Below are 16,931 nucleotides of genomic sequence, written 5' to 3' on the forward strand. Positions count from 1 at the left end.
GGAAGACCCAGCACCAGCTCAGCAGTAGCCATCGTTTTCTCCTTTTCTTTTATACTTAACACTGAATCCAAAACAAAACTGGAAATCTGATTCTTTCTTGGCAATAGAACCTTGTATTCAAGCTCAATAAGCATTTTTTCATATGACTGATACATGCTTTTACTGAAGGACTGATGGTTTACATTTTTCAAGGTAATCCAATGTAGATTTTTAAAATAAAAGTATGAAAATTTTGGTTATTTCCTCTGTGTTATATAATATTTACTAACTAGCCTATAAGCATATGGCATATTATTCCTCTTCATTTTCTCTGATCTTGTTTATTGGTTTGTTTTCTGTTTGACTCGGCGCACTCACACTTAGAGGGGATATGTAGTAAGGAGTTATTTTCCATTCTGTTGAGGATCATCATTTAAGATAACGCAACAAGAACACATCAGATTACAGTGGACCCTTGAACAACATAGGTTTTGAATTGCATGGGTCCACTTACACATAGATATTTTTCAATAGTAAATATCCCAGTACTACACTATCCACGGTTGGTTGAATCTGTAGATGCAGAACCGTTGATACTGAGGAAGAGTGGATGTGGAGGAACAGCAGATACAGAGGAACTGGTATACAAAGGACTGATGGTAAATTATATTTTGATTTTCAACTGTGGCAAGCAAAGGCACCCCTACCTCTGCGTTGTTGAAGGGTTAACTGTACTTTCATTTTTGTAGAGTGATACAAGGTTAGGTGCCTCCCAGGTGGCACTAGTGGTAAAGAACCCACCTTCCCATGCAGGAGATGCAAGAGACACTGGTTGCTTGGGAATATCCCCTGGGGAAAAAAATGGGAACCCACTCCAGTATTCTTGCTTGGAAAATCTCATGGACAAAGGAGCCTGGTGGGCTACAGTCTATGGGGTCTCAAAGATCAGGATACAACTGAAGCGATAGCACATAAACATGCAAAAGGCTAGGTAGAAGACTGGAAAGAATGCAACCCAAAAGTATTATTACATTTTAAAGTAACAATGACATATAGAACAATATATGTTAAAAGTCATTCTAGGTATGATATATATATACTCATTTTGGTCCTTACATTATTATTTTCATTATCCATCAGCAGTATATATGGGGGAAATTTTAACCATAACTTCTGACTTTTAAAGATTTCTGAGGTTGACTACTTTTAAGATACTTCAGAAGTGTAAAATGTTCTGTATATTTTAAAAATACTTTAAAAACCTAACACACACATAAATACTCAACAGTAAAACAAAAACAAACAAATTCCATCATTGAGGTCCTGAAACAAAGTACGTTTAATACCTGACTGAGACTGCAAGATAATTTTTGGACTACTCAAAAAAATTCAGAGAGCAGAATCCCTGTCAATCATAAAAAAAGACTGCTTTACTATGGAGAAGAGTCTTCCTATGGAAAAGAGCCTTGAAACCTTGGGACCAACTTTCAGATGTATTAGGACTCTAATCTACTCTCAACTTTCAAGGTAAGTAGAAAATTCTGATCACCCCTAACTTTATTTTTCATTATACTTCTGAATACATAAGAAACCTTTAACTTTATAAACTATTTGCTGCTGCTGCTGCTAAGTCGCTTCAGTCGTGTCCAACTCTGTGCGACCCCATAGATGGCAGCCCACCAGGCTCCCGTCCCTGGGATTCTCCAGGCAAGAATACTGGAGTGGGCTGCCATTTGCTTCTCCAGCGTGTGAAAGTGAAGTGGCTCAGTCACGTCTGACTCTTCACGACCCCATGGACTGTAGCCCACCAGGCTCCTCCATCCATCGGATTTCTCAGGCAAGAGTACTGGAGTGGGTTGCCATTGCCTTCTTCGTATAAACTATTTATGTATTGCAAAATTAGTGATGTGCTAAGAGCAACAACTAGCTCAGTGTTAAAGGAATTTACAATTTATTCTACTGGCTTTGTGTTTTCTTCATAGACAATTATTTTCAGCTTGGAAGTCATGTTTTCTAACATCTGCTTTCATATTTTCCCCTTTTCCATACAATAATACAGTATTCCCTTCCCAACAAGGAGATAACTTAAGATTTTGAAAATACATTTTCATGATTTTCATTTCACTGACTACGTGATCATGTCAATAAAAATATATTACTCTTTCATCTTTCATCTAAATCTTAATGTTAACATGTAATTTCTATGGGTGGGGGTAAAATCTCCATATTTAATTTCCAATATGATTGTCCTTTTGCAATTCCATGAAGAGGTGCTTAGAAATAGACATGCATTAACATTACATAGCTACAAGCAGAAAATGTAAACAATTATGGATTCTCAGCTTCAGGTAAAACAGTATAAAATCTTAGAGGGCTGACAATACAAAACCTTCACTGAATAACTGGGTACTATTATTGCTCTATTTTTTCATCTCATCAGCTCTCCTCAAGCCAGAATAAAAGGAATTATGGATACCTACTGAGAATACTCATGTTAAGAATCCTTTGCCTTTTGCTCATTATAGAGCTTCTTGAAAGGAATGTTCAGAGACTAGAATGCACCTCAAATATCAATACAGCATTCTATTTTGGGAATGCCGTACTGAAGGAAAAGTATCTTTTCAAGGATACTTTTCATTCTTTTAAAAACAGTGAAAAGAAAGAAAATACCTCTACAGATATATTTGAAAAATATCCCTAATGTGGCCTAAGATCCTGCTTGATCACTCTCTTTTCTAACCACTTTCCTCCTTGCACCAAGGATACCACTCCAGTTCCTTGAGTTGTTTGGGGCTTTTGCAGCACTTTCTTTCCTCTGTCTAGAAGATGCTCCCCTCTCTCCACTTCTTACTTCCCAAAGTCAATTAATTTCAGATATTACCTTTAGTATCACTCTCTTAGAGAAGGTTCTTTACCTCCTTCAAACTTGGTAGTGTTCTGTAATAAATTCCTACTGCTTTCTGTAGCACTTATCACCATTATAACTATTTATTTAATAAAGGGGTCACAAGTACAGTTTTAAAAAATCTGGGCCACTGTTTACAATTGGGAAATTATACATAAATACTATAAAAACCCAATTTAATTTATACTTATCCCTAAATGAAAGCAAGAAATTATTCACTGAACCCTATCCAAAAAAAAAGGAAAACCTGGATCAGTTCTTATTGATCTTCTTTCCTACTTCACTACCACAGGGATTGTCACCAGTACCTTAAATCTATGATTTCATAAACTAAATTGAATTTCCTCTTCACTCTCATTATCATTGATTTTCAGTTTCATCTTGTGGAAAAACAGGAAAATAACAAGACACAGCTTTAAGGATTCAACATACTTTAGTACTTTGCTCTATTTCTTAGTTTTTAATAACTTTAATAACTTTTCTCTCAGTCTCAAAATATGTGAATGTTATTTGAAATAAATGGCTAGGATTTCTCAGCATACATCTTAAACAACCTGGTACATAACTGTGTTGCTCAAAATACGTGTGATTTTCATGACATATTCTATGCTATGCTAAATAACAATAAAGACTGCATTACAAAACTGCTTTAAGTCAAAAGGGATACGTACCTTTGCTGAGCTACAATATTTTTGAGGAACCAGTGAAGTGCTACATGATAGACACTACCAGTATTTTTCATGTATGTGTTGAATCCTACCGTAAATTATGTAGGTAATACTGAGATAACATCTTAAAGTTTTATTTAAAATGTTTTAATTAAATTTCTGTAATAAAACATACATCAGACAATTAAGATGTTTCAACCAACTGCTGATTTCTTCCTGCAAAAAGGATTTACTTTTCACACATTCAAGTTCCTTCAATATACACAGTATTTCCTTCAAAATACTTTATACATACTTATTTTTTTCTTTCAGAGGTAAAGTAAATATTTTAATCTCTGAGGGTAAGTGAAGTGTTCTTCCATACAGATTTCCTAATTTCTTTTATAGATTCTCTAAGAAAAACTTCTTTCTTACTTTAAAAGATTCCTATGCTTGAAGATGTTCAGAGGTACAAAGTTATGCATTCTGGGAATTTATTTCAACCACAATCACATAAATATGCTGAATTAATTTTTTAACTGTAAAAGGATATACACCAACAAAGCAAAAAAGCAATTAAACATTTCAGCTATTAAAAATCCACTCTAAAATTATGACCATTTTGGTTTTAGTCAGATTATCATATTCATGTTGGGAACTGCTTAGATGTATCCTCAAAAATATTATTTTGTCAGCCAGATGGACACAACAGCAGAATAATATGGCTGAAGGCTGACTACCTCATCCTGTAGTTGGCTTTAACGGTGGTAACTTTGGAAACTACACTCTTAACACCAGTGGCCAATATCCAGTACTGAATGGTGCTATGAAAAACCCAGTATTTTTTCCAAAATACCCTACTACTATTTTGAGATTGTATAAAAAATGCCAAATATACTGGTCTCATGGATATTTCCTTTAGTACTTAAATGACACACATACCAATACATGTTAAGAACTTCCAGCAAAATTTTCTAGCACCACTTGTACCTCCTTGGAATGTGACATCACACTATATCATTTACTAAAGGGGACAGAATTTGGAAGCAGTTTTTGGCAAAAATAATAATGCCTTTCTGCTGTGTTCTCTCTTCAAGAATTAAAAGGTTAGTACAAAGTTATGGAAAGGAGGAAGAAAAGAGAGGGAATTTACAAAGACTGAATGTCATACATTCTTTGTAAGTTTAAAGTATTAAATGCTACACATACTTTAAAAAATAGTTATGAGTATTTGGTATCAGGTTTTGTGTCAAGTACAGTATGCATATTATCTGCTGTGTTCATTTTAATGCTAAAACAGATATTTTTAGCTCCATTTTGCTAAAGCTTTCCTAATGTATAGGATTCTCTTTCCAAAGAGATTAACAACTTGTTCATGTTCACACAGCTAATATATGCCAGAGTTGGGGGGTGAACTCTCATCTATTTCACTCTATATATCACTCTTCTCAGCAAGAGAACCATACAAAGTTTCCAAGATCACACAGGTAGTGAGTGGAACAGTTAGGACTCAGACTCTTATGTCTTGACTCCAAAGACTGTGCTTTGTATCCACTAGACTATGTTGTCCCTGAGCAATGAAAAGAGATACTCTTCTTAGTCATAATATGCATACATACATATACAATGAAGGCTTACTTGGCTTCTCAGGCAATTCCTCAATTGCTTTTGCTAATAAGGAAATCTATATGATTGATATCAGTCTCAATAATCTATAGAAAAAGCCAAACGGGGTGATTGCTTCATTTATTCTACCAGTAGGAAAGCAGTCACGATGGAAAGGAGTAAGTGAGGGAAATCATAATAATGATGAGAACATTAATAATAATAATCACTTACATAGCTCTTGCTCTTTGCAAGGACTGCTCTAAGTTGTTCAGAGGCACTGATTTACTTAGGACAACAATCCTGTGCGGTAGGTACAATTATCATTTACATAAAACCAGGGCTAAGGAAACAGATACAAAGAGGCTAAGTCAGGTCCCTAAGGTTACACATGAAAGTGGTAGAGCTAGTATCTAAAACCCAAGTGATCTGGCTCTACATTCCATGCTCTTAGTCACTAGGCTTTTGGACCTCTCTTTGTAGAAAGAAGCAACTAGAATGGGACAATAAAAAAAAAAAAATGCAAGGGCATTTTGTTTTCAAGGTTACCAACTGGATGGTGATTCCATTACATTACTGTCAACAGATGTTTTGAACAGTGAATTTGCTAATCTGCTTCAGAAAAGAATTTAGCTAAATTTGTTCTGATTGCTTACTTATGTTTTTAAACACAGTTAAGTGAGGACTTCAGTAAAACACAATATATTTAAAGAGTTCAAATTAATGTTTAATTCTAACCTATCTTTATCTACAAAGTCTATTTCAAGAATTAAGGTAAAATTCCCTTTCACTTTTCACTTTCATGCATTGGAGAAGGAAATGGCAAGCCACTCCAGTGTTCTTGCCTGGAGAATCCCAGAGATGGGGGAGCCTGGTGGGCTGCCATCTATGGGGTCACACAGAGTCGGACACGACTGAAGTGACTTAGCAGCAGCAGCGGCACAGAGCTAGCCTATCCTTTCTCTTTTTTTTGCAGTCTTAAAAAAATTTTTTTTTTTCTTTCAAATATGTCCTAAGTTTATGTCACGTAATATTTTGATTAGAAAAGGCATATTCAGTGTGTTTGTATGTATATTAATCCAGATTCACTTTGTAGGCCTTCCCATGACCACTTCTGAATTTCTTCAAGCATCAGGTATAGTGAGGGGGCTCAACATGATGAAAAGAGATATCTTTTAGATCTAAGTGGGAAAGACATCCCAAATAAGTGCACTGTGATTAAAAGTAAAAAGAAACACAGGTGTACTTAAGGGAAAAGTTTACATTTAACCCCTCTGTCCTTTTTATTTAAGTCACATTTTTTCTTATAAATTCTTTCTTTCCCAACTGGAATCATATACAGTGGCCAAGTAAATGATGTGCCAGAATAATGGCACTGAGGACCCATGCAAATCACATCAATAGAAGGCATCCTATCCTACTTTCAAAACTAAGTAGTGTTTTCCTTTTCAATGAGTCAGTGCTAACCAACATATATTCTTACTTTCTGATTTCAGAAATAATGACTTTATTTTAATGTATAAGCAGAGTTACCACTAATCTGCCTGTTCAATATGAAAATAGATTCCTTCACCAGTGTATAGCTGGAACATTTATGTATGTAATTGGAAAGGCAAGAAATTTGCTTTACTTAAAAATGCACAATCATCATTTCTAACATGTATTTTTTAGACATGACCAGAAAAATTCCTTTCATCCTAATCAATCATCCTCTGTTTACTTTGGCAAGTTAGGAACAAGAGGAAAACATCTACACGGTTACAGACAGTATTTGTAGTTTGTGAAACTAGCTTTTTTTGGGTAACTGTTCAACATCAATAGGAAAACCAGAGATAACTTGATTTACATTAAGAATCTCCCAGAAAAAAAAAAGAACTAAACTACTATTTGTTCATATAAGAAGTTATCAACTTTAATTAAAGTTTGGTAAGTTAGGAAGCTGATGGTGATACTTTTAGTTTGGGAGGAAAGTAGAAAGAGAAGTTTTAAACAAATCCCATAATGTTTCTTAGTTTCTCAACAAGGATGAAGATTTTTCAACAACAGAAAAATGCTGAAATACCAGGTATAGATCAGCCACGAAAAATAAAAACTGGGGTAGGCAGCAGTTTATTATTCCTTTTGAGAGTACTTATTAAATATAAAATCTTAAGATATCTTTCTTTTACTCTTTGATTTTTTGAAAAATTTATCTCTTGGATAATTTTAAGTGTGTTTATTTTCAGTAATCACTTTGGTTGCCTGCAAATATGAAGAATAGCAATAAACTCATAGATGGGTTGGATCCAAGGAAATGCAATTTGAAATAGAATTTTTCTACTTGAAAAATACTTTGGTTTCTGCAAAAATGTAGTTAAGTTTTTTTTTTCTGCCACAGATTATTATATCCTATGCAACCATATTACTTCCATCTTTTCAGCTATAGTATAAAAGCTTAAACTATACTTGCATTCTATATTTCTACACTAACCATTCAACTCCTAGACTTACAAGTTCCTCACTTATGAATACAATATATAACTTTACTTACTATCCAGCATAACACAGAACTCCCCTGGAGTATGATTTGCTCTCTCAAGAGGACAGTGTTTCCTTTCTTTAAACTATTAAATAGTTAGCAAGTTAACTATGGATAGGAGAGACCAACGTTCCATGTGAATTACATCTTTGTAAAAACTTGGGTTCTCAAACACCTTCCCAAGTGGCCTTTATTTACTATCTATCTGCTGAAGATAAACAGGCCTATCCTAAGCAAGGCATATATGTCACATGATGCTCCCTTCTCCCCCTTCTCCTGCCCTTGTCTTTCACCTTTTGGCATCATCACTGACATGAAAATAAATGACTGAGCTAGTATGACCCAGCTTTGTATCTATAATGCTGGGCCGGCTAAAGAGGTAGTATATAAGCGAGAGAGTTCAGAGAGGAAGGATATGGCTCAAGCAGGAGAGATTCTGAAGATCTGGATGATTATTTTTGAAAATTGTTTTAAGGATGTCTCATTATCCCATAATTAAATTTCACTTAGTGATTCCATTTTTATATATCTATACCTGGTAAGTCCGAGAAGAGAAGAATGCACTCATTAAAGCCATTAGCCAAAAGTCGGTCACGCAGCTGCTGAAGAATTGCTACTCCGATACAGAATGGGAAGGAGGAATTCCCAAGCAGTAAGGTATCCCAGAGGTGGAAAATTTTGTGCAGTGGAAATACATCTGTAAAGTGACAAATATAAATAAATCAATTTAAAAAATTTAAAACAAAATAAAAATTAAATCAACAACAAGCTGCTTTACTAGTCATGATAATTCCCTTATGGGTCAAAACTATTAAAGGAAAAATATTGGAAAACTATTTTTATAAAATGTTTACTTGGTTTTGTAGGTTTACTGCTTCCCAAGGCAGTAAAATTGATAGGTTTAAAAAATTGATAATCTAATTCATCAAATAGATTTCCTACCCTCCGTTATCAATCTCGGTATAGCTCTTACATTCAATTTCTTCCTAGAATTTTCTGGTTATATTATTTTAACAAATTCATTTACTTAGAAGAACTTTAGTACTGTTATAATTTCTGTATCATTATATTTCTACTATGCACTCTAAGAACTGCTTTTTGAAATTCCCATAAAAAATCTGATTAGCAATTTTCTATTTTCTGAAACTTTCTTTTTTTCATTTATTAGTACTTTCAACACCTTTCCAGGCCAGTGCATGCAGATCTACTTCAAGTATTGTATTTCATTTATCATATGTGCATATTTAATCTAGGTATCTACTGCATTAATATGTATAATACATTAAAGTATTACATATTCACATAAACTTTCTATTTCTAGAAGAATTCTACTTTAGGAAATAACAAAAGTATTAGTTATTAGATAGTCTCTAAAAATTGAGTCTGATTTGGTTGTAAAAGTTTCCTTCTAAAACTTTATGTAAATAGTATAGTTAATATTAACTTATGTTTCAATAGAGAGCAGAGATTTTATCAATGTTATGACATATAGGTTTTCATTCTATAGAACACTCTTTTTGATATCCCCCAGTCAGAACAATTGAAAAAATTTGCTACCCAACTATATTACCTTATAATTACATAAGGATGCTTATGTAATTAAATCTGATAATATCCCAGGGAAGAATGGACCTGTTCTTTTCCCAATACAATATTGAAAGAAAATGGAAAATGGTACTTACGAGTAAACATGGTGAGAAACCAAGGGATGGCATAGAGCTATGAGTGGAAAAACAAAGGGATGCAGGGAATGGATAAAGAGGAAATAAAAGAGATAATTAGAATGACTTCCAATAAACTGAACCATAAAAAAAAAGTTCTATGTTTTAATCTATTCCACTGATTAAAAATATTCTTTAACACCATGTACAAAAATAAACTCAAATTAGATTGAAGATCTAAATGTAAGACTAGGTGGGGAGGGAGGTGGGAGAAGGGTTCTGAATGGGGGGACACATGTATACCTACGGCTGATTCATGCTGATGTATGGCAAAAGCCATTATAATACTGTAAAGTGTTTATCGTCCAATTTAAATAAATAAATTAATTAAAAAATAATAATAAATATGAGACTGGATACTGTAAAAATCCTAGAGGAAAACATAGTCAGAACACTCTTTGACGTAGATCACAGCAATGTTTTTTCTACCCACCTCCTAGAGTAATGAAAATAGAAAGAAAAATAAACAAACATGACCTAATTAAATGGAAAGCTTTTGCACAGCAAAGGAAACCATCAACAAAATTAAAAGACAAACGATGGAACAAGAGAAAATATTTGCAAATGATGTGACTGTCAAGGAATTAATTTCCAAAATATACAAACAGCTCACACAGCTTAGTATTAAAAAGTAAAAAATGGCAGAAGATCTAAACAGACATTTTTCTAAAGAAGACCTATGAATGGCCAAATAGCACATGAAAAGATGCTCACAATCACCAATTATTAGAGAAATATAAACCAAAACTACAATGAGGTATCACCACACATTGGTCAGAATAGTCATCAGAAAGTCTACAAATAATAAATGCTGGAGGAGGTGTGGAGATAAAGAAACTTCCTACACTATTGGTGAGAATGTAAATTGGTATAGCCACTATGGAGAACAGTATGAAGGTTCCTTGGGCTTCCCAGGTGGCTCAGTGGTAAAAAATCCTCCTGCCAATGCAGGAGACGTGCATTTGATCCCTAGGTTGGGAAGATTCCCCTGGAAAGGAAATGGCAACCCACTCAAGTATTTTTGCCTGGTAAATCCCATGGACAGAGGAGTTTGATAGGCTACAGTCCATGGGATCATAAAAGAGTTGGACATGACTTAGAGGCTAAACAACAACAATGAAGGTCACTTAAAAAACTAAAAACATAGTGATCTCACTCTTGGGCATATATCCTGAGAAAACTCTAATTCAAAAAGATGCATGCCCCACCATTGCTCACTGCAGCACTATTTATAATAGCCAAGACATAGAAGCAACCCAAGTGTCCACTGACAGATGAATGGATAAAGACGATGTGATATATACTACAACAGAATACTACTCAGTCATAAAACAGGATGAAATAATGCCATGTGCAGCAATATGGATGGGCCTAGAGATGATCATACTAAGTGAACTAAGTTAGACAAAGACAAATACCATATGATATCACTTAGATGGGGAATCTAAACAAAGGATACAATGCACTTGTTTATAAAACAGATACAGACTCACAGACACAGAAAACAAACTTACAGTTACCAAAGGGGAAAGGAGGGAGGGTAAATTAGGAGTTTGGGATTAACATAGACATACTACTATATATACTACTATAAAATACATAACTAATATGGACCTACTGTACAACACAGAGAACTCTACACGATATTGAATAATAACCTGTAATGGAAAATAATCTAAAATATTTATATATATACCTCCCACATATATATATATATATGCAAGAAACTAACACAACAAACATTGTAAATCAATTGTATTTCAAAAAAAATGAAAAACATAACAGAAAATATAATTATAAATTATTATCACAAATACTCTATTACATAATGACATCTATTACAAATATTGCAGATGACCCTTCTGCTAAGACTTATTTCACAGAGTATTTTCATTTCATCGAGGAATATACTCAGGACAATGCCTATTCCAAACATAATATAAACACATTAACTTCAATGGCATAATTTTCAAAGGAGAACTTTTGCTATTAGGAACAAAATATTCCTGAGATTTAAAGTCTTTATCAGTGTTGAGTTACCTTTACTGAGTACTTTTTGAGACATGATAAGATGATATTTGAAAAATGTCCAAAATGTCTCATTAAAAAGTTTTTATGAAGCTTGTATCTTCTATTACCACTTTCTAAATTAACAGAAAGCTTCATAAGAGACTAAAAGTTGTGAGACCTAGGAATGAAATAATGTTTTTCAGATGACAAATTTATCTTCCTAACAGTATCTAGAAATGAAATACACACACCAATTAATTTTGTGAGATTTTGAAGTAAGAACTCATTCTTAATTTCTAAAAGGAGAGTAAAATCTCCTTTGTTAATAACAAGTATCAAAACCCATAGTAATTTATAGAAAAATCTGAAAAAGCTCTACTTTTATTTTATATTTTATGTCAATGTCAGCTTCTATTAGACAAAAATTTTTGTGCTAAATAGAGGAAAACAACAGAATGGGAAAGACTAGAGATCTCTTCAAGAAAATCAGAGATACCAAAAGAACATTTCATGCAAAGATGGGCTCGATAAAGGACAGAAATGGTATGGACCTCACAGAAGCAAAAGATATTAAGAAGAGGTGGCAAGAATACACAGAAGAACTGTACAAAAAAGATCTTCACGACCCAGATAATCATGATGGTGTGATCACTGACCTAGAGCCAGACATTCTGGAATGTGAAGTCAAGTGGGCCTTAGAAAGCATCACTACGAACAAAGCTAGTGGAGGTGATGGAATTCCAGTTGAACTATTTCAAATCCTGAAAGATGATGCTGTGAAAGTGCTGCACTCAATATGCCAGCAAATTTGGAAAACTCAGCAGTGGCCACAGGACTGGAAAAGGTCAGTTATCATTCCAATCCCAAAGAAAGGCAATGCCAAAGAATGCTTGAACTACCGCACAATTGCACTCATCTCACATGCTAGTAAAGTAATGCTCAAAATTCTCCAAGCCAGGCTTCAGCAATATGTGAACCGTGAACTTCCCGATGTTCAAGCTGGTTTTAGAAAAGGCAGAGGAACCAGAGATCAAATTGCCAACATCCGTTGGATCATGGAAAAAGCAAGAGAATTCCAGAAAAACATCTATTTCTGCTTTATTGACTATGCCAAAGCCTTTGACTGTGTGGATCACAATAAACTGTGGAAAATTCTGAAAGAGATGGGAATACCAGACCACCTGGCCTGCCTCTTGAGAAATCTGTATGCAGGTCAGGAAGCAACAGTTGGAACTGGACATGTAACAACAGACTGGTTCCAAATAGGAAAAGGAGTACATCAAGGCTGTCACCCTGTTTATTTAACTTATATGCAGAGTACATCATGAGAAACGCTGGACTGGAAGAAACACAAGAAACACAATCAAGATTGCCGGGAGAAATATCAGTCACCTCAGATATGCAGATGACACCACCCTTATGGCAGAAAGTGAAGAGGAACTAAAAAGCCTCTTGATGAAGGTGAAAGTGGAGAGTGAAAAAGTTGGTTTAAAACTCAACATTCAGAAAACGAAGATCATGGCATCCGGTCCCATCACTTCATGGGAAATAGATGGGAAAACAGTGGAAACAGTGTCAGACTTTATTTTTCTGGGCTCCAAAATCACTGCAGATGGTGACTCAGCCATGAAATTAAAAGACGCTTACTCCTTGGAAGGAAAGTTATGACCAACCTAGATAGCATATTCAAAAGCAGAGACATTACTTTGCCAACAAAGGTTCATCTAGTCAAGGCTATGGTTTTTCCTGTGGTCATGTATGGATGTGAGAGTTGGACTGTGAAGAAGGCTGAGTGCCGAAGAACTGATGCTTTTGAACTGTGGTGTTGGAGAAGACTCTTGAGAGTCCCTTGGACTGCAAGGAGATCCAACCAGTCCATTCTAAAGGAGATCAGCCCTGGGTGTTCTTTGGAAGGAATGATGCTAAAGCTGAAACTCCAGTACTTTGGCCACCTCATGCGAAGAGTTGACTCATTGGAAAAGACTCTGATGCTGGGAGGGGTTGGGGGCAGGAGGAGAAGGGGATGACAGAGGATGAGATGGCTGGATGGCATCATTGACTCGATGGATGTGAGTCTGAGTGAACTCCGGGAGTTGGTGATGGACAGGGAGGCCTGGCGTGCAGCGATTCATGGGGTCGCAAAGAGTCAGACATGACTGAGCGACTGATCTGATCTGATCTGATGGGGTTTTAAATGAATAGATTTTTCAGCACCTATCAATTGTGAATTTGTGATTAAAGTTCCATATTTCTTTGCATTGTACACAGTTGAGTATTTACATTGTTAAATGTCAGGAACCATAAGTACAGTTGTGTACCAAGCTACATTAAAATCTAAGTATTGTATATGAAATAAACCCACTGCTCTACACAAGATCATCATTTATATACAATGATACAGCCATTACAGTGGGGAAAGGGAGGAGGACAGAGGTATGGGACTTCACTATGGAGTATGGATTGCAAGTATGAAGTCAATTGGGCCTTAAGAAGCATCACTATAAACAAAGCTAGTGGAGGTGATGGAATTCCAGTTGAGCTATTTCAAGTCCTAAAAGATGATGCTGTGAAAGTGCTGCACTCAATATGCCAACAAGTTTGGAAAACTCAGCAGTGGCCACAGGACTAGAAAAGGTCAGTGTTCATTCCAACCCAAAGGCAATGCCAAAGAATGCCCAAACTACCGCACAATTGCACTCATCTTACAGGCTAGCAAAGTAATGCTCAAAATTCTCCAAGCTAGGCTTCAATAGTACGTGAATCAAGAACTTCAACATGTTCAAGCTGGATTTAGAAAAGGCAGAGGAACTAGAGATCAAAATGCAAACATCCACTGCATCATAGAAAAAGCAAGATATTCCCGAAATACATCTATTTCTGCTTCATTGACTAGGCTAAAGACTTTGACTGTGGAACAAACTGTGGAAAATTCTTAAAGAGATGGGAATACCAGACCACCTTACCTGCCTCCTGAGAAATCTGTATGCAGGTCAAGAAGCAACAGGTAGAACTGGATATGGAACAACAGACTGGTTCCAAATTGGGAAAGGAATACATCAAAGTTCTATATTGTCACCCTGCTTATTTAACTTCACATGAACAAATCATGTGAAATGGTAGGCTGGATGAATCACAAGCTGGAATCAAGATTGTCAGGAGAAATATCAATAACCTCAGATATGCAGACGACACCACCTTTATGGCAGAAAGGAAAGACAAACTAAAGAGTCTCTTGAAGGTGAAAGGGGAGAGTGAAAAAGTTGGCTTAAAACTCAATTTTCAAAAAATGAAGATCATGGCAGCTGGTCCCATCACTTCATGGCAAATAGATGGGGAAACAATGGAAACAGTGACAGACTTTATTTTCTTGAGCTCCAAAATAACTGCGGATGGTGAGTGCAGCCATGAAATTAAAAGATGCTTGCTCCTTGGAAGAAAAGCTGTGACAAACTTAGCACATTAAAAAGCAGAGACATTACTTTGCCAACAAAGGTCTGTCTAGTCAAAGCTATGGTTTTCCCAGTAGTCATGTATGGATGTTAGTGAGAGTGGTGTTGGAGAAGACTCTTGAGAGTCCCTTGGACAGCAAGGAGAGCCAACCAGTCAATCATAAAGAAAATCAATCCTGAATATTCATTGGAAGGACTGATGCTGAAGCTCCAAAACTTCGGCCACCTGATGTGAAGAACTGACTCATTGGAAAAGACCCTGATGCTGGGAATGACTGAAGGCAGGGGATGACAGAGGATGAGTTGGTTGCATGGCATCACTGACTCAATGGACATGAGTTTGAGAAAGCTGTGGGAGATGGTAGAGGACAGGGAAGCCTGGCATACTGCAGTCCATGGGGTTGCAAGAGTGAAACATGACTGAGCAACTGAACAACAAATGGATTGCAGAAAACAGTAAAACTATAACAAAAGCTAAATTCTTCAGCCTAATTTCAGTTTAAACATACAGTGACTGGATATAAATTCCATCACTATTATTTAACTCTTCTTTTTTTAAAGGACAGAACATAAATTATATTATCCTCTATTCTGATCAAAGCTAACTGTCATTACGAATCTTATCTGAGTTACTTAATTTCACTTTCCCCACATATTGAAGGGGGCATGCATATGAGGAAAAACACAAAGTGGGGAGGAACCACTTGAAAACCTAGCGGAAAAACTTGCCAAGCTCACACAAAGCCAGGAATAGTTCATCTTACTACCAGCCAGAATTTTAAAAAACCCTATAATAAACAAGGCATAAGATAGAGTACTCATAAGGATATTGCCTTAGTAATGGGGCAAAATTATGCTCTCAAATTATGCTGCCTGGTCTCACTTAACCTTAAAAGCAAGCCTTGAAAATATCAGACTGTTTCAGTGTTACTTAGCTGCATCTCAAAATGAAGCTCATGAATATTTTGTTATTGTTGTTTTGTTGGTAAGTCAAGTCTGACTCTTTTGCAACCCAGCCTGCCAGGCTCCTCTGTCCATGGGATTTCCCAGGCAAGGATGGGTTGGTATTTCTTTCTCTAGGGGATCTTCCCAACCCAGCAATTGAACCCATGTCTCCTGCATTGGCAGGCTTATTCATTACCACTGAGCCACCTGGGAATCCCCAACAATATTTACAAGGACATAAAATATCCAATATGCAACAAAGTAATTCACAATGACTGAAATCTATTAAAAAATATCAGTAAAGCAAGAGGAAAAAAACGATCATAATGAGGAGAAAAATCATTCAATCAAAATGGACAAAGAACTAGAATAAATGTTTGTATTACCAGGCAAAGATGTCAAAATGTTTTTTATATCTGTTACATATGTTCAAAAAGCTAAGAAATGACTGAATAAGTTATGTAGAGAAAGAGCAGATTAAAAAAAAAGAACCAAAAAAATCCTTCTAGAGACGGAAAATACAATATTTGAGTCAAAAAATACGATGAATAGGAATAAGAGCAGATCAGATACTGCAGAAGAAAAGGTTAGTAAATGTGATAACACAGCAATTCATTAAGGCATTTATTCAAAAATTAACCTTTGAGGCTTTACTTTACTTAAATATTCAATTCCTTCTTCTCCTGACCACTTAACTCCATGTCCCTGCTTAAGCCGTTTTTTTTTTTCTTTAGTACTTACCCCTACCTAACATATCACATAGTATACTGATCTTTATTTTTTATCTCCCACTAATGTAAGTTGAATGAGGGTAGAAATTATGCCTTCTTTTTCCATCAATGCATGCAGGGCCTAGGAAAATGCCTGGTACAATCAAATATTTGTTGAAGAAAGAACGAAATATATAATAAAGATAACTAAAAGGGACAGATTAAAAGATTAGTCACAAGATTAAATAATTTCTTAAGAAATTTTTAATAAATATGTAATAATGAGAAAATCAGTTAATCTTCCTTGGGGGGGTGTGTGTGTATGTGTGTGTGCACATACATATATTTATCCTTCATATTAAACAGTGGTGAATACTGAAAAAATATTAAACTTGAAATGTTTAACTAATACTAATACCTAAACTTTGACAACAATTATGAA

General features: G+C 35.4%; 1 protein-coding gene across 17 annotated transcripts in view; it reads right to left on the reverse strand.

Annotated features, from left to right (window-relative positions):
- Positions 1–16,931, reverse strand: part of TBCK (TBC1 domain containing kinase) — a 209,668-nt gene that overhangs the window by 85,232 nt on the left and 107,505 nt on the right. For all 17 annotated transcript variants that reach the window (XR_015165799.1, XR_015165800.1, XR_015165794.1 and 14 more), the window contains 2 exons: positions 9,337–9,373; positions 8,190–8,351 (listed from right to left, as the gene is read on the reverse strand). Coding sequence is in view for 10 of the 17 variants with exons in the window: in XM_086406952.1 (XP_086263078.1) it covers positions 8,190–8,351; positions 9,337–9,373 (199 nt within the window). In the remaining 7 variants the exon portion in view is untranslated. The remainder of the gene's footprint in view (positions 1–8,189; positions 8,352–9,336; positions 9,374–16,931) is intronic.

The sequence above is a fragment of the Bos grunniens genome, chromosome 6, assembly GCF_055505025.1.
Source record: "Bos grunniens cultivar Pamir isolate PY7600 chromosome 6, Bosgru_T2T1.0, whole genome shotgun sequence".
NCBI classification, from domain to species: domain Eukaryota; kingdom Metazoa; phylum Chordata; class Mammalia; order Artiodactyla; family Bovidae; genus Bos; species Bos grunniens.